Source organism: Melospiza melodia, chromosome Z (genome assembly GCF_035770615.1).
Source record: "Melospiza melodia melodia isolate bMelMel2 chromosome Z, bMelMel2.pri, whole genome shotgun sequence".
NCBI lineage: Eukaryota > Metazoa > Chordata > Aves > Passeriformes > Passerellidae > Melospiza > Melospiza melodia.
In genome coordinates, this window is record NC_086226.1 from 34913051 (window position 1) to 34936941 (window position 23891).

At 35.6% G+C, this 23891-nt stretch overlaps 1 protein-coding gene across 3 annotated transcripts in view; it reads left to right on the top strand.

Annotated features, from left to right (window-relative positions):
* Positions 1-23891, top strand: part of KIF2A (kinesin family member 2A) — a 56256-nt gene that overhangs the window by 30407 nt on the left and 1958 nt on the right. For 2 of the 3 annotated variants that reach the window (XM_063180719.1, XM_063180720.1), the window contains exons 9-20: positions 2654-2816; positions 6129-6219; positions 6368-6431; positions 6838-6929; positions 7172-7314; positions 8030-8234; positions 11186-11296; positions 15514-15581; positions 17265-17378; positions 18501-18651; positions 20122-20223; positions 22218-22353. In XM_063180719.1, coding sequence (XP_063036789.1) covers positions 2654-2816; positions 6129-6219; positions 6368-6431; positions 6838-6929; positions 7172-7314; positions 8030-8234; positions 11186-11296; positions 15514-15581; positions 17265-17378; positions 18501-18651; positions 20122-20223; positions 22218-22353 — 1440 coding nt within the window. The remainder of the gene's footprint in view (positions 1-2653; positions 2817-6128; positions 6220-6367; positions 6432-6837; positions 6930-7171; positions 7315-8029; positions 8235-11185; positions 11297-15513; positions 15582-17264; positions 17379-18500; positions 18652-20121; positions 20224-22217; positions 22354-23891) is intronic. The other variant, XM_063180721.1, reaches the window with a different exon arrangement.

Here is a 23891-nt window from a genome sequence, read left to right on the forward strand (position 1 = left end):
TGAAGTACGCTTCAAGTGATCTCCTGAGCAGAGAATTACACAGTGAAAACTTGCATACATGTTTTTGTATATATATTTTTGTACTTCCAAGTGATCTTGAATCAGACATCAAGGAGGTATCTTATGATGTGGCTGGTGCCTGAACTTGTCCAAGACATCCTCACAGGGCTAGTGGACTGCAGGCAAACAGAAGACTTGTATCCCCTGGAGTTGTTGCTCAGGGCTGGCAAAGTTACTCTAGAGCATATCAAATGCCACTAAAAAATGGTTAGGTACTTAAAAGAACCCCTTAATGACTTTTAATTTTATGTGATGAGTGTTTGAGCTACTTTTCTTACTGCCTGCTCATCAGACTACAGTCTGTATTAAAAAAAAACCAAAGAAAACCAAACAAAAAAAACCTGTTCAGCTTTTGATTCTAGTTAAATTGAAATTTTTACTTCCTAGGAAGCTTTTTTACATTCAGTGGGAATTCAGAACACAAATGCCTACTGGATTGCAGCCTGTCTGAATCCAGTGCTGCAAGATGTTTTTTTCCTTCTCTTTCTCTTATATTCTGTTCAGATGAAGCACTCAAAAGAGCACCACTCTGATGCTGATGCAACGTGGGGTGCTATTTATTGTTTTTGTACTGTCAGAAGTACACGTTTAGGATTATCTGAAGCATGCCCAGAGGAAAGTGGGAGAAAGATGTTCCCTTTCCCATACATATGTTGATACCCGTATATAGTTAGGTTTTGAGTTATTTTTCCCTTTCACATTTCTGCTTCTATTTTTTCTTTTAATTTTTAATTTTACTATTGGGAAAAATGTGACTTTCTACTTGTGCTGGAGGTGAACAAAGTGAAATCGCAGTAAATGAAAATAGGTTGTTAAGGGACATGAGTTGGGATTCAGATGCAGGATTTGATTTTGTGAAAGTTGCATATATTTGATATTAGTGGTTTGGAGCTATTAAAAAAGTAGATCAGAGGTGTTTGTAGAAATATGAATGTCTAAGTAAAAATGAGATTGATGCTTACATCTGTTTTGCATTTTTAAGAATAAACAGTAGTAAAAAAGTTTTTAACTAAATAATCTGTGAAGGGGATGATAATCTAGTACCCGCATGATACAATCTCCTGAAAACACTCAGTTCACAAGAAACAGTATTTCTCATAAAATCATAGAAAAGCATAAAAGAATTAAAGATGGTAGACTGTAATCTTATGATTACAAAAAATAAAATTAATTTGTTTTGTCATCTCAAAAATGCAGAATTATCACCAAAAACATTAGGTATTCTCAGCATTAATTGTTCTCTGGATTGACTTCACAGGAAGTAGGTGTTCAGAGTGACACTTTGAGATTTTAGTTCAGTGACATGTATTCATAATTGTGAAATGTATGATGGGTTTCAGAGATGTTATTCCTAATTTTCATCAGCAGATAATGCAGCTTCTCATACCAAATAGATAGGAGGAAGTATATGTCTTACTCCAAACAACTTTTAAAGAAAAATCCTCTTCTGCCTAGTTAAACTAAAATGTTTTTACTGCAAAGAATTGTCCATCATACATTTCTTTTTGTCACTGTTCCTTATTTATTATCTGTGATTGCTGCAGAATAATCGCATTTCATTTTATTGCAGTGCAGTTGAAAAATTCATTATACATTGACTGGAATGTGCATTTCCATTGGTGTGTAATGTAATGCAATGGTAACCATCATACTGTTTGATCAGGATGTTAATTCATGAAAAGGTTTCTATCTGGTTGTATAAAGTCATGTCAAATTCTTGAACTGCATGTCTTAAGAAATTTTACAAAGAAATGCAAGTAGGATGCATTAGTGAATCCTGACTGTATACACAAAGGGTCTTTATTTTTGTGCATACTATGGATCACTGGGTTCTCTGTTTTGCTGACTCATATACCATTCAACAATTAGCAGTAAATTGCAGTCCAGTATAGTAATTATAATCTAGGATCTCACTGTTGAAGTCACAGTGATAGGAAGGATCATTATAATTTTCAGCTTATTCTGCTTACAAGATAATATTTTGAAAGTATTTTACTTTAGAAGAATTATATGTTAAAGATATGTACTATAGGTTCCAGGAGGAATGCTCAAATGAAAATGTCCCTGAGGAATGAAAGCAAAATTTAAAGAAAATACCAAGATAAAATTTTAAAATAAAATGTATTATCATAAGGAGGTTAATTTCTTTGTGTTTTAAAGTTTGAAGCAGTTTAGTACTACCATCTAATTTCTCCACTAGAGAAGATATTTTTAAAAACTCGAAGGATAAGGCAGTGAGCTGTAGAAGACTATATAATCACTGAGGAATAAGACCTCAAGTCCTAGAAAGGTGTTATAGACGGCATAACAAGTTACAGTGATAGTGCTGTAGTTAAAGATCATAGTCTTTAGTCTAAACAGCTTTGTACTTCTCTTTAATTTCTAGCAATTGGTAGAATAGGATGCTTAGACTTCCAAAATGAAATCTCTTGCTTAGCAGACTACTATCTAGGCATCAGAAGCCCAAATCCATTGCAGTGTTGTTACTTGGAGGAGCTGTGTTATCTGAGATGTTATGAGAGTGTAAACAATGGGAAAATGTAAAAAATAATGATGTATTGTTAGTTAAATTTATATTTCACTTATTTTATAGAAACTTTAATGAAAGACCTTGATGTAATAACAATTCCTAGTAAAGATGTTGTGATGGTACATGAACCAAAACAAAAGGTGGATTTAACAAGGTACCTAGAAAACCAAACTTTTCGTTTTGATTATGCCTTTGATGACACGGCTCCTAATGAAATGGTTTACAGGTATGTGTATATGCTTTTTTTTGGTGAATCTTTTTTCTCATGTTTTTTCCATACTAATGACTGTTACACTTACATTGGTCTTAGACTTTATTCCTATTCTCTTGTTACCAGTTGGTATATTGCTACCTCCATTCTTTTACCTGTTTAGTTTTGTTTTAACTCTTTATCCCTAATTTTTCACCTGCACTGTCATTTCCACCTCTGTTAACCTCAGTCCTACTCCCAGTCCTCTTCCAAGCCCTGCTGCATTCCAGGCTCTAGCAAGTATCGTCTGCCTCCTCAGCTGCTGATTACTTGAGCCACGTAATCAGTTCTCCATTTGCTTCCAGGTTATTGTCTTATTATTAGTGTGTGTGCAGCACCTGAGAAACCTGAGTCATGGCTTTTGGTCATCAGGGAACCTGGAGGAAAAGGAGAGCCCTAGCACCAAAGAGCTTGCAGTCTGAATGTAGGATAATTAAGAGATGGAAACAAATCAGTAGAGGGTGAGAAAAGAGTACAAATAAAGTCAGAGAGTGTATATTGCAGTATTGCCAAGATGCCTGAGCTAACATATCTTCTGGAAGCAATCTGGCTGATGTAATGTGGAAGTGCATAGAGCTCAGTTATCATGCTGTAAATGCCAAATCCTTCTAATTTAAAAACAAACAGCAGCAAAGACACATATCCTTTCTTATAGGCCAAAGATATTTGGGTCTCCATTTTGTTCTTTGCTCTTCTGTTTCAGTTCCACTGTTGGTATGGAATAATTCACACAGCACTTTTAAAACCATGTTTAGAAGTGGCTATTTCCCTTGAACAAGTCACTAAATGAGGTACATACAGTAGTGGGCAAGGTTAGACACTGACATAATATTGGTCAGAATCTTGGTATGCATCTAAATAACTTTGAAACTTTTTGTAGGAAATGTTGATATTAAAAATGAATTTGGTGAAGATATAATTTTTCTTATGCTTGGGAAATGCTTCCCATAGTCTTAAAAAGTATTGACAGAGAAATATCTTACTTGTTGTTTTTAATCCACAACTAGGAAGTCAAAGTTAGGATCAAGCCCTGATTGATAGTGGATAGCAAAAGAATTTTTAAAAGGTTGTGAAAATAAAAACTTCTGTCTTATGTTTGTTATAATTAGAGAAGGGGGCAAAAGGAAAATCTTATGAAACTAATACTAACAAAAGAGTTGTAAACAGCAAAGCTGTATCCTTGGAGATTTCTGTCTTTGCTGGTTGTCTGCTGGAAGCATCTTTCCTTTCCTTGATGCTGAAGAGCTGTGGGAGAGCCAGCTGGTTGATGATGCATGAAGTAATTATCTTGCTTGACAATCCATTCTTCTAATCTCCCTCCTTCCTTTATTTATCTGTGTGAACATGATGTTTAGTGTGAGGGGTGGTATATTTTGGTATACAATGTTGTTGTGTTTTGTAGTGAGTTTTTTCAGAGTTTTTATTAGCTATGTAATACATTAATGGCAATATAGGAATATATTTTAAGATTATTGTATTCAAACTGAAACAGCAGATCTCTAGTCTTTCTCCTTCTCCCTCATATGGCACAATAATGATCATTATTTGACGGGCAATCTGTTTTAAGGTCTTCCATAATAACAGAAATAAGAGTGGGATAGGTGTCATCATGTGCCCTCATCAGAACCTCAGGGTCATACTGAGAAAAAAAATATTGTGTCAAGATGCTCCAGTTTTCTCCAATATGCTAAATTTATGGTATATCTATGCTGAAAAAATGTTCAGTCCAAGGTAGAAAAGTACATACTCTATTATTATTACTTCTACTACTATTATTATTACCATTATTACTACTGTTATTATTTTGCTTAACCTGTATTTTAAGTATTTTTATCCACGAACCACAACATAGAGTTGAAAATCTTTGTTAATATTAAAAAACACTCACCAGCTGGAATGGATATGCCATATGAGTTTTAAAGGAGAACCTGTTCAGGTTTCTGAAAGACTAAGGTTGCAAATAAAAGTTCTAGTAAAAGTAAAGTTGGACTCTTTTAACATAGTCTCATTTGGAGTTGTGCAGTACTTGATGAAAATGTTTTAAGATATATTTCCATTTTTTTCTTACTTTAAAATAGATATATTTAAGTCCCTTTTTAATAAATCAGCAAAATAAAGAGTTTCAAATTCAATCAAACAGAAGTAATGGAGTGTGCTTCTAAGGTGGCTAGACTTTGTGAATTTTTCAATTTTTATATATAGAAAGAACAAACATCAAAATATGAGAATATCCTCTTGAGAAGACAGAAGACATATACTTTAAAAAAGCAAAGAAAGAAAGGCTAAGGCTGTTCAGTAATCTTTGGTGTATTCTTGGTGAAAATTCATGATTCAGCTAGATGTAGATTTTTTATATAACCCTGGGTTGCTGCTAAATGGCTCAGTCTTACCCATATTGTTTTTGTAAGTGATCTTGTGTTTGAAAGTAGAATAAAGGAAGGTTGTAGCATCTCAGTGTTTCTGCAATTAATTTTTTTCCTTTATTGGTCACTATCAGGTTATTTATATGTAAGCAACTAGAAAAAGTTCAGAAAGAGTTTTGCAGAGAGAATCATCTCCATACATAACTCACCAAGTTTACCCTTTGCTTTTGGAGTCTACAATGAAATCATAGTGATAAGCAGCTGAAGTAGGAACAATAGCTCAGTGTTTCTTAAAATAAAATTAATTATCTAAAAAAGAAATGATACTTTAGATAATACTTTTGATACAGCAAATAGTACCTCAGAGATAAGTAGATTTTTTCATTCTTAAGAGCTTGGATATCCATTATCTTGACCCCTTTCTTAATGTATGCATGTTCTCAAAAATTGAGCAGTGCTGTTTTGGCCTCTTCTCTTCCAAATTTAATCTTGGAAGTTGATTTGAGGAGGAAAAAAAACGACAGCGGACATTTACTATTGACAAAACTCTTATCTGCTACACTGTTTCACTTCAATATCTTCATATTCTGTCATGTGATGGAGCTTCAGACTGTTTAGTAAACTCTGGGGTGTTGGATCATTAAAACAAGGACATCATTGTTTTAGGGTTTAAAGAAGGATGATATTGTTGTGAAACAAATGAGAGAAACCTCAAATGAGAAAGACCTTGTAGCTTGTGATGGTTTGGAAAATTTGAATACCTTAGAGCTGGTATTACTTCAGAAATTAATGTATAAATGTCCTTTGACCTGTCAAAGTATAGGATCAATTTTGTCGCTACTGGCCTTAGCATTTTAATTTTCCTTAGGGTAGTGGCATCTTAAAGTACTCGAGTTTTTTAAGGACAGTTTTTTTTGCATTTAAGGTTTACAGCTCGACCATTAGTGGAGACCATATTTGAAAGGGGAATGGCCACTTGTTTTGCATATGGACAAACAGGCAGTGGGAAAACCCATGTAAGTAGTTCTTCTACAAATCAGCAATACTCTTTTTTTACATTACACACTTAGATGAGTTCTAATAAATAAGAAATATGTAAACTACAATTATGTGACTTTAATGGTGCTTTTCTTCTTTTCCTTGCTTTTTTTCTTTTAAATTTAGACTATGGGTGGTGACTTTTCAGGAAAGAACCAAGATTGTTCTAAAGGCATATATGCACTAGCAGGTGAGACTTCATTGATCAGCTGGCTTTGGGCAGACCAGTTGAGATCAATAAATTTTCTACTCTTTGTCATACAAATATAGCAGTTTACTTTCTTTGCATTGCAGTGGAGCTTTGGTAACATCAAAAGTTGTCCCTAGATATGTTTCCTTTACACACCAATGTAAATATAGACTACTTAACAAAGATGCACTAACAGATTATTTAAGTTTATCATTTTGGGGTCTTCTGCATCTTCCAGTGTAATGTGGCAGTTTAGATTGTGTTGTTTTAGGCTTGGTTGACTGACTCTATTTGTCATTCTTGCAAAATATGAGGTGCTGTAAAATAGACTGTTACACATGAATGAATCTTCACTAAATGAAAACACATGATGAGGTTTCTTTTTATTCTGGAAATGTATTCACAGCTCGAGATGTCTTTTTAATGCTAAAGAAGCCAAACTATAAGAAGTTAGAACTTCAAGTGTATGCAACGTTTTTTGAGATCTACAGTGGTAAGGTAATTACCTGATCTTTTTCTGAGAAAGAAGGAGTTTCTCAAACTTTTGACAAAATTTTGAGCTTGTCACATAAAAGAATTTTCCCTCTTTCTCTTAAAAGCTGTATTTCAAGGGAATTTTACATTTTTCTTCCAATCATGTATTTCCATGGAATGTTTTGTGTTATTTGAAATGGAATTTGAAAGAGGATTTTTTTTTTAAAGCTCCTCTTTTAACTGTTCTGTTTTCCTCCTTTCTTAAGGTTTTTGACTTGTTGAACCGGAAGACAAAATTAAGAGTGTTGGAAGATGGTAAACAGCAAGTCCAGGTGGTGGGATTACAGGAGCGAGAAGTCAAATGTGTTGAAGATGTTCTTAAGCTTATTGAAGTAGGCAACAGCTGCAGGTATCTTCTATGGCTTGCACGAGTTTTTCATAGTACATTAAAAAATCAGAACAAGATTTTTTGGGGTGTATTTCTAGTGATGCCTTTCCATATTCAAGTGATTTTTTGATGTTGTTGCCTGCAAGTAAAGAATCTACCTATGTTTTAAATAGAGACGTTTAGAGTTACTCTGTCTCCTAGAGAGAAATAACTGATTGTTCAAGAGGATGTGAATTGCATGCATTATGTAAGCAGCTTACTGACTTAAATTCACATAATTTAAAAACTGGAATGCTGCCAGGTTCTTCATCTGTAAAAGGCCTTGATGCATACTGGCAGAGGTTAAGCACAATTTTTTTTTTAAGACTTCAGCTTCGTTGTTTTTAAAATTAGCCTTGAGCGTGGACTGCTGCATGATCAGATAAAAATGCCATCAGCATTTTTTATGTAAGCTCTCTGATAATCTGTAATATGTGAAGATCTGATTTTAAAAGGGAGGCAAAATGTTACTAATCTTCCATTTCCATTCAAAGAGATGGAAGAAGAGGCATAATTGTACTATGTACATCCAAATATTAGTGTTCTATGTCTAGTGTTCACAAGAGTGCTAGACATTCTGTCAGCCTGTAAGAAAATAAAGGAATGTGCCCTGAAAACCTATCATTGTGAGGTTAGTGTTTAACATGTGTGGTCCTCTACTGGTTAACGTCTTTCTCTGCTTGTCTGTTGTTTAAAGGACATCTGGCCAGACATCTGCAAATGCACACTCATCTCGAAGCCACGCAGTGTTTCAGATTATTCTCAGAAGGAAGGGGAAGTTGCATGGTAAATTTTCTCTGATTGATTTGGCTGGCAATGAAAGAGGAGCAGATACTTCGAGTGCAGATAGGCAGACACGACTGGAAGGTGCAGAAATTAACAAGAGCCTTTTAGCCCTCAAGGTAACTGATATGTTTCTATTGCCTTGGAGTAGGTGGAAGCCTACATATAATAGCAATTAAGTAAAATTAGTGTTTTTGCAGGCTTTGCTTGTCTACATTGTCTATTGATATGACAGGTATAAACCAATTTAGTAATTTTTCCTCTACATGCATGAGGGAACACTTAGTAAGTCCCAAGTAGAAACAATGCAGAAACATTGTGCTATCAACTTAGATGTAGTTTTTGTAAAATAAAATCAAAACACCCCAGCAAAACCAGCCTACCAACCAAGTGAAAAACAAAACCAAACCCCTAAACAAAGAAAACACCCCAAAAAACCAAGTTCTCTAAGAGTCTTCAGTGGTTGAATTTGTAGACATTTCTGATGCATACCTAAAATGGGAAGGCAAATTATTTACTTTGGTACTCAGAGTATGACATACTAACAGGAAGTACTCTTACTGATCTCACTATTTCTTTTTTTAAATAAAAAATAATACTACACTGACAACATATTTGCTGCTGTTAATATATTGACTAAAGCAAAACAACAGCAGCCTGTCCAGAAAAAACTAGCAAATAATTAAAATAAACCTTGAAAGGTGAAATCCATTTTTGCCAACCCTTCTTCATAGCAAATTGTTTGATACAGTCACTTTTCAGATTTTCATATATCCCATTCATATAAACAGAAGAAATACTGAATATAAAGAAATACTACTTAAATATTAATCTGCCTTTTTTGTTTGATGTTTTATAGTGATTAAAAGAGGCTCAGTCTAAATAGGGGAAGTAATTTTTTTATTTCAAACTGGAGAAATGGTGTCCTTTGAGTGCCTTAGAATTTGTCTCTGGTTTTGGTTAGTTTTGCTTAGGTTTACTACTCTCAGCACCAACACTGGTTTTATATAAAAAATCTGAACCCCAAGATCTGTGTGGTTACCTTTTTATTCCCAGTACACACTTGGGAGGAGACTGGTATCTGACTACATAGAACTCACAACACACGATAAAATTGTAATGTATAATGTATCATTACAAAATTCTATGGCATGTTGAAAAACTGGAAGCAGCAGTTCCAAAATTTTTGCTTTTAACAGCCTATTCTGCTTTAACGTCAGAGTAAGCATTGCTGGCACCATTGGGTTGATGCTACTACTCATTTCCAAGTGAAACTGAATAAAGCTATTTTGTTTGGGGTGTTTGGTTTGAGGGGTTTTTTTTTCCAGTTTATTTATTTTGTACCAGATAGTGCTCATACAACGTATTTGGTTAATTTTTATATAACTTGTCTTTTTAATTATAGCAAAAAGTTTTGCTGCTGTACTAGTGATTTTCATCAAAATTATTTGGGGAAGGGGGAAATAAAAATAAATATCTATCTTGCAGCAGTCTAAAAGGTGATAAAAATCATAAATATTTCTCAATTATATTTTTGCCATTTTTCATCTATCCCAAAAACGTTATACAACCTTTGCCATTTGTGTTTAGAAGCCATTAAGTTATTTTCAAGTTCCAGTTAAACTAATACATTCTGACAAAGTGGTCTTTGTTGATAATCCAAGATTTGCTCTTTCCATCTGGATATCAGTCCTGTCTTAACCTGTTCAGGATTTTGGCACCGGAATTTATTTCTGTAATGTCTCTACATGGGAGTAGTGTTGTGTCATTTTGTTACCTGGTTTTCAGAGATGTAATGAAAACTGAACGTAGCTTAAAACTCTGTTACAAATTTAGACACTGGTGGTGTTCTTCTATAATCTTTTACTAGTTAGGAGGTAATCCAATTCTAATTTTTCAGGAGTAAGGAAACTAGATGTCATTATAGTAAATTAAAATTCAAAACTTGGTGATTGCCATATCAGTAATTATATATAGAATATGTCTGCAGCTGGAGGATTAGTTGAACTTCTGTAGAATTATTAATGTAAGACAAAGGCCTGTTCCATCTATTAATGCAGCTAAAAGCAAAAAAGCTCTGATTTGAAATACATTTGAAGTTTGGTTGGTTGTAGAAGTTCTGTGTGTAGATACTTTAAAATTGCACCAAGGAAGCCTTGCATCTGAAGAGATGTCTGTTAAGGAAAACGCAGAGTCTGGAATTAACAGTCAAAATATTATGATTGCGACAATACAAAAATCTAAAATTAAAAGTTCTTTGCATAGGAATAACTTATTAGACAGTATTAGAGTGCTGAGTGGACAGAAGTGATGGTTAGAGTAATGGTGTCTTGGTGTCAGTAAGTTGTACTTAGTTGCTGCTGTATCTTCTGTAGTAATTTCGTATTATTTACCTCTATGCAGTATTGCTCACTGGAACCCAATCAGTTGCAAATATTAGTGTAGCCCCTTGCCTCTGGGCACAGAAGAGAAGATCTTATCCCTGTTTCTTCACATAAAGACTATTTTAAAACAGGGAGCGACCTAATGTTTCCAGGTTTCTTCCAATGCTAAGTAGAGAGCTTGCTTCCAGTAGAGAGCTATGCCTACTTGGTTTGTGACCTGTAGAACTTTCAGAAAGATTGTTTTCTTCTAAGCTGGAAAGAAAGACAGTGGTAAAATCGGAGTTAAGGCCACTGCTTTTAACTGATGCAGTTAACCCAAATCCCTGCCCACACTGTTGCTGCTGGCAGAGGTTGTAGCTCATTCAGGCTTTTGTAGCTGATAATCAGGAATAAATGTTAGCCAGAACATTTCACATCAACACTGTTTAGTTGTGTTGTTGGGTACAATGGGTGTAAACAATTTGGATGACAGCTTTTAGGCTTCTAATCCTTTAAAAATTCTTTCCTCTGTACTGAGCTTAACCAGAAGTGGAACCCTAATACTTATTGAATTCAAGCTTTTAGCAGTACATTTTAATGATATTTTTGGGGGAGTGCATCAGATAAGGCATGTATTTTCTGATTCTGAGTTGCATTTTTATTACCTTTTTTTTAACCCATGATAAAGAATCTCTTTGTTCTTTCAGGAGTGCATTAGAGCCTTAGGCCGAAATAAACCTCATACACCCTTCAGAGCAAGTAAACTTACTCAGGTGCTAAGAGATTCATTCATTGGAGAAAACTCACGTACCTGTATGGTAAGTTGATTTGGTTAACTGTTCTAACAATTACAAAGCGAAAAGACACTGCAAATTTAGGCTGTTATGTTAAAAATTGGTTGCGTGCTGCTGGTAGGGTGTTGGACTTACATTTATTTACTAACTCACATTATATGTGAAGGGGGGTTTCAAAAGAGACATTTCTCAATGATTTAAATTGAATATTAGGAGAAATTTCTTCACCAAAGGAGCTGTCAAGCATTGGAACCAGCTGCTTAGGGAAAGTGGTCTAGTTTCAATCCTCAGAGATCTTTAAAAGGTGCATAGATGTGGTAATTAGGGACATGCTCATGGGCTTCCTGGGGTTAATGGTGGGACTAAATTATTTTAGAAGTCTTTTCCAGCCCATATGATTCTATGATTATGTGATTTTAGATAACTTGTTTCCTTCTTACTTTTTTATTGACCTTTCTTATTGCCGGTTCTAGTTTTCTAGCTAGGCTGGCAGCTAGAGACACTTCTACCTTGAGAAGCTTGTTTGTTTTAGCAGTGTCTTAATTATAAAAGAGTCTTGGGTTTTTTTTGCAGAATTCTGGAAAAGAGAGTGTAGACTGGAAATAGTGATGAGTTGTGGTTTTTAAATGACAAAGATTAAACTAAAAGTTGGTATCAAGCTCATCAGAATATGCTTCGTGCTGTTGCAAAGGAAGTTGTTGGAATAGATGGCATTAATAACTGTTGTAAATACATTAAAAATATATAAGAATATATAAATGTATAAAATAGAATATTAATCAAAATTATTGTAAATATTATAAATTATTAACTATTATAAATATAAAAGTATATATACTTATGTAAATAATTGTTGAATAGCTGTAAATGTACATTTGTGCCAGTCTGAAAAACAGAATTCTTCTGAAAGGACAGATAAAAGTCCTGATGCCCAGTTGTTTTATTTGTGTGTCTGTGACATTTCTCTTTATGAGAATGTGAACTCTCTGCAGTACATACTGATTACAGGCTTATTTGTGTTGGTTACTTTTTACAGGCTCCTTTGAATTAATTACTCTAGAGGCTAGAGAAGTCTGCAGGCCACAATGTGTAAACCATGGTCTTAGGACAGCTTGGTCTTCCCTTTAGCTGTTAGGTATGGTTCAAATACAAAAACAGTGGTAAAATAATGTTTTTATTAACTTTTTTTCCTTCAGTTCTCTAACGAAACAACAGGATAGTTTGCTTTCCCACTGATACATAGCTGACCAAGCTGAAGATGTCCCTGCTCACTACATAGGGGTTGAACTAAATGACCTTTAGAAGTCTCTTCCGGCTCAAATCATTGTGTGACTCTGTAACTTCATGAACCCCATGCAGGATTAGATAGCTAGATGGTGCAATTCTAGCATGTGTATCCACACTGCTGAAGGAGGTTTGAAAAATTAGCCTGTTGGAAGTTACTCTCTGCACATCAAATAATTAACCTTTATGACTATTTCATGGAAGTTCTTAAATAATAAAAATAATCCCCTCTGAAAGTGGAAATATGCTTGAACTATTTTTTTTTTTATTTTCTCATTCACATAACTGCAGTTCACAATTAAGCTTAAGAAACCTCGTTGAGGATAAGATACTGCCTTCAAATTAATTCTTCTGCTATTTTTCTTAACAGTAGTACCACATGTGACATACTGGTTTTAGTGTTTGTTTACATGAATTTTTTAATTGAGAATGTAATCAGCAGAGTTTCATATTAAGATACTGTCATGATTTAACCCCCAGCCAGCAATGGGGGTTATTACTAAGGTCAACAAGAGAGATTTTGTCCACTCTTCAAATGTGCTGTTTGAATAAGACGTTTTTAACTATGTGGTGCTTTTCAATATGGAATGCATATAAAATGATGTAGTAAAATCTTGTGATTTTTAACTTACCAAATGATCCCTGAAATAATAAAATATCTGCTGTATGTTTTCCATTTGATTTCTGATATATGAATCTGTAAGGAGGATATATGAGTAAAACTCATTGGCTGGTTTCTACACTTCATTTTTATGTGATTTTTCCTTTTATTATTAATGGATATGTTGCAGTTGTAAAAGTTGCATCTTTAGGGATGGAGTATTCTCTCTGTATATAATATTAAACTATGGTTTGGAAACTCTTTGTTTTTTCAAATTTGTTCAGAAAAATATTTTGAAAGCTCATAAAGTTTTGAAACTTCATAATGTGGAGAGTTACAAATAGGATTTGCTTCCTTCAAAAGAAATCCAAAGACTTACAATCAGCATAAATATTTTTTTAAATTTTATCAGTCATTGTAGTTTTACTGTTCTTGTCAAAATAGTTTGAGAAACCATTTAAAGTTTTTGAAGAGTTGCGTTGTAGGATAATGGATTGTCATTTGAAAGTTGAGTTGCAGTGTGACTACATAAAATAGTCTCATTTTTTTAACCAGTGCTGCTCCTGGACATGTTACATCCTTTGTGTGCTGCAGTCACAGCTGAAGTGGTCAGACCCCTCAACCCTCCAGTGTGGGAGTGGGAATCTGCAGACTTCCATGTCCCAGCAGGGCCATTGATCGCATTGTGATGGCTTACAAGCAGCGTAGGCCTATTAGTTCAAAATAGGAAGAATGATTATTGCAGATCTTAAAGATGCTCCTGTCCCTAAGTAGTGTAGCTTGTTCCATCATCATTTGAAATTAGGAACAAGAAAGTGAGCAACAGAGAGGTCTGAGTCCTCCTATCCTGCCTGGACTGGCTTTGTTGGGGCCTGAGGAGAGGTCATACACAAGACTTGTGCGCAAGTTCATGTGTCCTGAACAGGGTATTCACACAGACCAAGGCATCTACAATGGTCAGCAGCTGTACCTTATTCACTTTAAGTGTTGGAGTAGTCTCCTAGTGTTGCAGCAGTGGTAGTAAATAGGTAAAGCCAAAGCCACAAAGACAAAGCAAAGGAAAACATGGAATTAATTCAGCACTTCCAATTGTCAGGATAGTTCAGTTGTCCCTAGGCTGTATCACGTGTAACAATGACTTGGGAAGCCAAATACCATCTATCTAAATGCCACTGTCTGTGGCATGCTCTGAACATGAAACTGGTGGAAGAGATGTATGCATTTTTCACATTATTTCAGTTTGGAGGTGTTTTAGGAAATTTTAGATTTTTGTTAATTAGCACACAGAACAAGAGACATGCAGCTGTGTGATCTCAAATTTAAGCTTGTTGTTTTCCTTCGTAATTGATGTATACCAGTATTAGAGTTTTAGACTTAGATCTGTATGATCACTTCCACCATATGGTTTTCCTTTCTCTCCAGAAGGAGAAATTCCTCTTGTCATGACTACCTCTGCTTTTATATAGAACTGTCAGCAGCAGGATGAAAGAGAAGACAGGGACTATTTAATCACCATCAGTTTCAGTCTCCTGAGTCTATGATGGCACAAAAACGTTAGTGTGTAGGATCATAGAAGTATTTGTTCTGGGCAGAGCCTTTATGACTGCTTAGGGAAGAAAGTGGGTGGAAAAATTGGACTACTGAGAGAAACTAGGAGAAATAATGATCCCACTTTTCCTAATCACAGTTTTAATTTTTGCTGATTTCAGGTGCTATCTTCAAGGGTAGTTAATTTAAGATGGTGCTATCTTCAGGGTAGTTAATTTAACTGGAAAAAGAAAGACCTTTACATTCCAGATAGGTCATGAAAGATTTGCCATCAAGTACTGTTTACAGATAGTTTCTAATTGAGAAAAAATATATCTCTACTTAGGAAAATAGTTAAGCTTATCTTTACTACTATCAAGTTCATTTCTGATGTGGCCAAAATCAGCATAGAATCTCCTTGAACAGAGGAGAGGCTCAAAGAATACATAAAAAAATAATGTGATAATTGTTTGTAGGCTATATTAGACTTAAGGTCTACTCAGTTGCCTATTTTCTTTTTTGAGGAGTGTGTTTTTAAAGTTACAATTTCACATTTGCACAGTATGTTACAAAGATGGTTGGGGGAAAAAAAATTGAATTTCTATGAATTCTTGATGTTCCTTGTAGGGTTAAAAAAATTAAATTGAAGCTTTCACTAGACATCTAGTGTGTCCCTGAGATGTCGTTGTATAAGGACAGCTGTACATAGCAGACATTTTTTGTAGAAGATCAGAAATGAAGCTGGAGATGAAATAATATATACATTTAAATTTATCTACCCTTTCGTCTGTATAAAGTGATTTGCTAATGTGTGGCTTGTTTTCTCCAGATTGCTACGATTTCTCCAGGGATGGCATCATGTGAAAACACTCTAAATACATTGAGATACGCAAATAGGTATGAAAAACATTATTTCTTAAAACTGTACTGGCTGTTGATGACTGACATTTGAAATAGTGCTGTTCCATGATGTATGATTATTTTAGCTACTTGAAGAATTCAGTGGTAGTTGTGTTTCTTAATAAAATTAAAACCAATTTACTGATCCAGGCTCATATTCAATTTAAATTGTCACTTTGTACAACCACTACAAAAGAATCTACTAAAACTGAATGTATGCCATTAGCTAGAGATGGCTAATGTGGATTGCAAGTTATGTAGGATATCCTACTATTAGTTTTGCCCTTTGAAAGACCATCTTTTGCATTAGGGATAGTTGGTGTTCATGAAGATTCCCTGGAGTGTTGGCTAAATACCTTTCTGTGATGTGATTTCTTTTCCCCACCCCTTTTGTGGAATTGTGTGCAGTTGCCAGTCTGTATTTTATATACATATAAAATTTCATGCTTCCCAAATTCAAGCAAATATCTGAGAACACTAAGTAAAGGCTTAAAAAGGCAGAAAATCCAGCAGACTTTATGATTGCTGTGGAGAAATTAGCACCTCCAGAGGCAGATGCATCACTGGAGACCTGTACTGCTGTAAAAAAGTGTTCAACTCTCTCCAGTGAGTGTGTGAATGGAGCCCTCACCTGCTGCAGTTCTCCTGTGTTTAAAGTCTGTGGAGATGGTGCAGTCAGGTCCTGTGTGTCCCTGCAGCCAGACCTGTGACTCAGAGATGCCCCACGCTTTCCTGCAAAGGACAGAGATGGCAGACAGCCTCTGGACCATCAGAAGCCCTGGCTTTGCCAGAAGAGGCGGCCACTATCTGTGGGTCTGTTTGCCCAGTGAGTGGTCAGGCTGAACCACAACTTCTTCTGCTTGTCAAGGCACAAAGGCATGCTAGGGAGGCTTACTGCCTGCTTCCCTCTGTCTCCAAATGTCTTTGTGTCTGGGTTAATGGAGCTGGTAGTAAACCTGCCTGGCTTGGACCAGCCTGTCTCATTTCCTCCCTGAAGAGAATGAGGCATCTACTCCTCTGCTTACAGTAACATGATGCAGGACCTTGCACATTCAAGACTTGTTGGAACTTTTACCCCTTATAATCCCTTATACAACTTAGATTACTGAAGTGACTCTGTAAAAAGTCACTGCAAAACAAAACAAGCTCCTCTTTCTAGTGTACCAAATAGTTGTACTGAAACTGTTTCAGTACAGACTTGTTATGGAGTATTCACCAGTCACTGTAATGTCGCTTCTTGTGTTTTGTATAGATTTATTTTTCTAAAAATACATAAAATTCATTGTAGTTAGGTTTAGGTGCTGGACACTAGTGTGTGGACAGTGACCACAGGAGGTGAAATAGAATTTATACTTTTGTATATTGATATTTTAAAAGGAGTGATTTAGTGGAATATTGAATGTAGACCAAATCATATTAACCATACAAAATGAAATCTGGAATTACTCTTCTCAAAACACTGCTGTTATAGTCTCCTGCAAATTAGCAGCACTGGTTTTGTTCAGTTTTGCTAGTGATCTGAACTGTTTGCAGAGAGTTTAAAGATGTTGAAACACTTGTGTTATAAAAATGATTTTGTAGTTAAACAATTAAAGAAGTATGCTAAACAAAGAGTTGTCATTTTAACTGTGTTTATGAGAACATTTTCTTTTAATTTGCCACTGTATTTTGCTGCTGCAGAGTAAAGGAATTTGGAATTAGTCCTTCGGACATTCCCTTCTCACAGGGTAGTGGCAGTCGCTCTGATCTCTCTCCTTCCTATGAGTATGACGACTTTTCTCCTTCAAACACCAGGTCGACTTCATTCTATACATGGAACTTTATTTTTAAGTTTTCTTTTTGGCTATGTAATTTTACAGACCAACCTTTCATTAGTCCCCTTGCCTTGAGTCACACATACTTTGTTTTAATTTTGGTTTGGCAGGTGATGGTTCTGCATGATATGCAATCATCTTCCCAGTATTTTGTTTACCCTCCTTAAACATCCACATTCTGTATCCAGGCTTGCTAGTTCCCTTCATACATTTAAAAAAATAGTAATGGTGATGTCACCTTTGTACATTTAATGGACCAAATCTAACAATTCTGTGTTTAGGGTAACTTGAATATCTCTGAAAGGGAAAATTTTCTTAAATATATGTATATGTATGTTATTAAAGCTTTTCAGCACTCTGAAGATAAATGAAAAATATTTTATATTGTAGTAAATAAATGCTAGTTGAAAGAACATTTTTCCCATAAAAGAAATTGAGAATATTTTCTAAACCTTGCTCACAGACTTCCATGCATCTTTTATAAATTTGATTTTAAATAAGCTTTTTTTTGACAGAATCATGGTCAGTCTTTAAACTACTTACATGCTGTGAGAGCCTAACATTTTATTAAAATATTTTCACCTTGGAAATTAGTGAAAGGATCTATTTATTCTCTGAAATGCTTGGTTGCAAGTTATTATTTTCTTCAGAATTTCTTGGTTCATTTGCTTATAACAGCTAGTGCAGAGCTGACTAACTTTTTTAAAGTGCAGCTGTATATAAAAAGAAAAAGAAATATTGTCAGTTCTAGGGTGCTAAATGTCCTTCTCTTTGAAATATCACCCATTGAGTTAATGTTGAGGGGTTTGAAATTTTTGCCCTTATAACTGTTAACAAATAGTAAGATTTCAATCAGAAAATACTTCTTGCTAGATTTACTTTAATCCACATGCAAGTAATAAAAATGCAAGCGTCCGTGCCTTTTAGGAACTGGACTAACATCTTTTTGTCACTGAAAGTACATTAAATTTGTGAAGCTGACATCACCATCTTCCTTATTAAATGAACTGATTGTGCATAAACCTGTAGAGCTTTACTTTTGGTTGTGACTCTTTTGCACAGGAGGTCACTAATTTTCAAATGGAACATTTTCTGCCCATAGGGTGAAGGAGCTGACAGTTGATCCTAGTGCTGCAGGAGATATCCGTTCCATTATACACCATACTCCCAATCAGATGGATGACTTGGAGACACAGTGGGGTGTGGGAAGCTCTCCTCAGAGGGATGATCTCAAACTGCTTTGTGAACAAAATGTGAGTGGTCTACAGAATTATATGGAAAGAGATGATGACATACAGTGGGCAGAACAAATCCAGATCGATAGCCTGTTAGTAAGATCTTAAACCCATACAGCATACCTCTTCACCTTTTCTGTTTATGGTATTACACTCATTTCCTTACAAAGACAATGTTTCTTGAATGGTTTCTTTATCTTCCCTGCTGCCTAGGGCTTTTAATGTCTGTCATGTATTTTTTCCACAATAGCATCACATTTTTTAGGCAGTTGGAAGTATCCTAAAACTCACCTGTTTTATTTAACCCTTTCTGGTTTTGAGCATTATTTTCCCTGCATGCAAACCTCATTTCAGTTGAGTTTGCCTTTCCCTGCATGTGGAAATCTGGCTACCCATCCTGGTTTTCCTAGGGTGAAACCCCAATAAACTGTTTGGGATGACAGCCACATGATGTTCCCAGTATGTCTCCCTGGGCTGGAAGAGTAGGGAGCTGAGAGATGTCTTCTGAAGGGCATTCTCCCTCATTGCTGATTATCAGCTTTAGTCTTGGTCCTTAAATTTCAAAAGGGATTAAAACTCTATTTGTGAAAATGCCCATGAGAAATAGAAAGGAAAAATCCTTACAATCCTAACATTTCTCACAAGACTCTCAGTTTGGTCAGTCATCTCTTTGCGATATCTGTGGTATGTCTCACTTTAGTAAATTACATTTTTTTCCAGGACTCTGTTTCATAAGAACATAGTAGTGATTCCTAGAGCTTCCTATTGGATGTTCCTTACAACCAGATATCCCATCATATCTCTTGTTCATAGCACATGTCTTGCTAAACATTAATTTCAGCCTACAGTACTTTTCTATTGCTGACTATTCATTTCTAAAGAAGCCTTCTTTAGAAGGCTTCAGTTTGTAAATCCATGTGTGCCTTCTTTTAATTTATTAGTCCGTAGGTACATTTTAGATTTCTCCCTTTCCATTTATTTAACTTTTTTTCCCAAAGGTTTAATTTAATTTTGATTTCCTGGAATGTGTTGAATGTTGCTGTTCTCTTTTTTTGGAAAGTTTTTTCCTGTCTGTTGCAGCATGCACAACAAAAAGCCCTGACAGAAACCCAAAGATTTCTGTGGGCATTAAAATCTGTTAAGAATTATAATTTTTCCCTTGAGACTTCTTATTCCCATTATTTTAACTTGTTATTTTTATGTGGAATAATCTGATTACTGGTATTTGCTAGTATTAGTGACTGGAAATTTTTGGTGAATATTAATTAAATTTAATTCTGTAAATATTTTGAATTTATTGCCCCTTCTGTTCATTCCTGGAGATTTTCTTAATACTTCTTAGGAATATTCTATTCTAGTAAATTCTATTTGTGACAGTTTTGCCTTCTGCGTATTTTTTTTCACGTTCTGTGATGAAATGGATCACATTCAACATTTTTCTGTAGCCACAGTTCTTTTCAGGCTAACAAGGTTAACTGCTGTTTTTAGGAAGAAGAAGTTTCTCCACAGTTGTTTAGTTTCCATGAAGCTGTGTCACAAATGGTAGAAATGGAAGAGCAAGTAGTAGAAGACCACAGGACTGTGTTCCAGGTAAAAGATGGACCTCCACTTTGTTTTATCGTAATTCGGGAATCCAGGTTTTCCTAATGAAAGTGCATACTCTTGAAGATGGAGGAGCATCTGATCCGTAGTCATTCTGTCTGTCAAAGATACCTAAACTGATTTATTATGTTAAGCTGATTGTATCAAACAAACAGGAACAGATTCTGTAACACCCAGTCTTTGTCCCTATGATTTCTGTGTCATTCCAGAAATTAGTAAAATTTTCCTTTGCTGGCCTGGTAATTAATAGTTATGTGTCTGTTGGTGTCATTTCTGTTTGGTCGTCTTCCTTCAAGTATGGTGTCTGAATCTGAGTATTCTTTTGTGACATCTCCCTCTGAGATCAGAAGAGGGACATGTATTTCAAACTGCCTATTTGATTCCATGTTACAGGTACATAAATATTTCACTCACTGTTAGTCAGGGTCTTTGGAAGCCATACTTCCCATGTTGAACTGGTCAGTGTTATGGAACCTTTTACACTCACAAAATCATGGCAATAAGTTACTTATTTTCAGAAGGAAATGTGGATTGCTTCTGTTCGTAACCATAAAGCCTTTAGGCAAGCTGTCTGTTTGGCAAATCTGTTCCTAGAGAACAGTAGACTATCAAACCTGTAGGGAATACAAATTATCTCCTCAGCCTAGGTATCTAGCTTAGTGGAACATTCACAATAAAGCAAGATGCTAAATAAAACATCTTACAGCGGATGCAGAGGTCTAGTTATTATGGAACCTTAGCCCTGAAGTAAAACATACGGAAGTGTGAAAGTCATGTGTCATATGCTGAGGCTATGTCCTAATGCGGCTTCTGGAGAGACAAACTGAATTAGTTTAAGATGTAATTGCCTCTGTGTGTCCATCTGGCCTTCTGCTGGAGATTATTGCTCCTTCTGGCAGTCTCTGGGAGGAAATGTGTCCAAGCCTAAGGTCCCTTCATTCATAGCATGGCTTGTTTATGCTGTGTGTGTAGTTGGACTGCACTGATACAAAATCCACAGCTGTACTAGGCATCTTCTGTCAATGTTCTCCTGAAAGCAGCTGATACACAACATCCTTTCCTAACAAAAATGGCTAAAATACACCAGTGCAACTCAGAGTGCTCTATGTGTTCAGGAGTCTTTGTCTTCAATGTACAAGGTTATGTTAGGTGAGATGAATCTTACCCCAGTGTAAGCTCCATCTCTTCTGAAAGCCAAAAAACAGACAAGGGGTTTTGACTACATTTTCAGTTTTGCTTGGGCTATGGAGCACAGAGGGAAGGACTTCATCCTAATATGTCAAACCAAGCTTTCTAGTATGCCTAGAACTGTCAGCTGCTTTCTTTTTTATTTTAAACCAAAGCATTTCCAATGGGCTCAGTTCTTCTGATCACAATTCTGCATGGTTCTATAACATTTAAACTCCTGGCTGCAGTCTTCTTTGCTGCAAGCTTTTTTTCCCCCCTCTTATTTTTTTGTAATGCTCAGAGTGCAAAGATAAGCTTCTTTAACCAACCTTTATTGTATTCCTGTATGTGGATTTAGATCATATAATAGTGAGTTTAAAATAGGTATCCTTTTATACAGCTTCTCTCAAAACAGGGCAGAATTATCTTGGCTCCTTGAATGTAATAATGACTCCGTGACTATATAGTGGTAAGCAGCTCAAACTTGGAGCCTGACTTCTTGTCTAAGGGGAGACAAACATGACAAAGTTCTGTTCCCTAAATTTCTCATCTTTACGACCATCTAATGTTCTGAATTTGAAGACAACTGGGTAGCTGGGGTTTGCCTGTGATGATGTGACACTGAAATGAAAAAATAATGTAAAAAAATGCCATTTTGCTGCATTAGTAATAAGGTTTCTTTTTTGGATTGAAATCTGGTTTACTGAGGTTGCTAGGATGTACAATGTCTGCTAATTGTGTGAAAAAGTCTTAATCAGCTCTTGGTCTTGACATGTTGCTGATGTATTTTGTTGTATTTTTAAACTTTTATCTAGGAATCCATTAGATGGTTGGAAGTTGAAAAACTGCTTCTTGAGATGACAGAAGAAGTAGACTATGATGTGGATTCTTACGCTACCCAACTTGAAGCAATTCTAGAGCAAAAAATTGATATTCTGACTGAACTTAGAGGTAAGTTGCTTTTAATCATTTCTCTGTACATTATTAGCATATGCCATGGAGACTTGCAGTCAAAACAGGGAGGAAATAAAAAGTGGTTATATTCTAGGGTCTTTTTTCCCTGCTTATGCTGGCCTTCAGTGGAAGGAGCATTTCTTCTGCAGTCTAAGAACAAGTTCACATCTAGGATCAGTTCATCCTAATGTAAAGAAGGAGTCTATGCTTTACCTCCAGGAAGTACAAACTGAGTCTTGCAACTTTTCTTTTTTTCAAAAACACTAAAGGAAAGTAAGAAAATCCAAACCAACTGTATGCAAAAGAACAGAAGGCCATGCAATGAGGAAAAAGCAGTAGGAACTCCCAGTCCCTGATGTTGTGTAGTGTAGCAGGGAGCCTGCTGCCATTTTTAAGACTGCTTAAGAGTGCCATCAAGCTCTGAGTATTTTTTTTGGTTTTTTTTTTCTAACAGCCTTTGTTTGAATTTTGTCAGCTCATGTTTGTTGAAAAACAAACTGCAGCTAATTTAGTGCCCAAAATTAACTCTTGTCTTCCAAAATGAGCTTCTCAGTTGGTTATATCCTGGAGATTAATTTTCCTTTTCATTTTTTGTTAACTGTTTAGACTCCAGGAGACATACTGCTCTACTGGCAGAAGCTCAGGGGTGGGTTGGGGGACTCATGGAGCAGTTTTCTTATCTATGTTAAAAAACTATTAAGTTAAAATCTCACTTTTTACTCAGTCTGAGTATCTGCTTGGAATACAAGCAGATCAGACGTGGCCTGCTTGCCTCCTAAGCATGCTAGTTACACTTTTGCTAGGAATTAGAGTTTCCTTTTGTTTTTTATGGGTGATGGCTTTTGAGACACCAGCAGTGAAAAAATGCAGTTTAGATGACTACCTGTTCTTCAAAAACGTAGCAGATACTGTTTTTGATAAGCCTGCTGGAGGTAAAATGCTAAGAGATCTTGCATCTTTACAACCAGCTTAATATAACTGTAGTTTCACAAGAGAAAATGTGTATAACGTTAAAAATGCTCTCTTGGTATTGTCTATGTTGTGCTCATGGCACGTAATGGTCACTGTGCAATTGTTCAGCCTTTACTTCTGTCACTGTGCAATATGATGACATATTACTGCCATCATTTCGGTTTCCTTCTTTCCATTCTTGGGCATATTACTGGGGAATAGAAGGGATAGGAATAGAAAAACAAGGATGCTACACTTCCTTAAGTTTCTCCCACTTTTACTGAATTACAATGAAACTAGTGAACAGTGCATTTTACTATTTACAATGAGTAAGTTCCAAAACTTATTCACAAATGTTTTTCACATTCATAAGAAAACAGAGGGAACTATAATTTACTATTCTGGGTTTTGGAATGTACTAGAAATGGCAGACTGTACTCTAAATATGATTTTGTATGTCCCTAAAAGTGGTTTGGAAGGTGCTGGGAAGGAACAGGATAGCGGTAGTATATACCTCCCTAGACTCTCTAAGATAGAAGGAGAATGGAAGTATGAAAAGTTCACATGCTGGGAATACAATCACG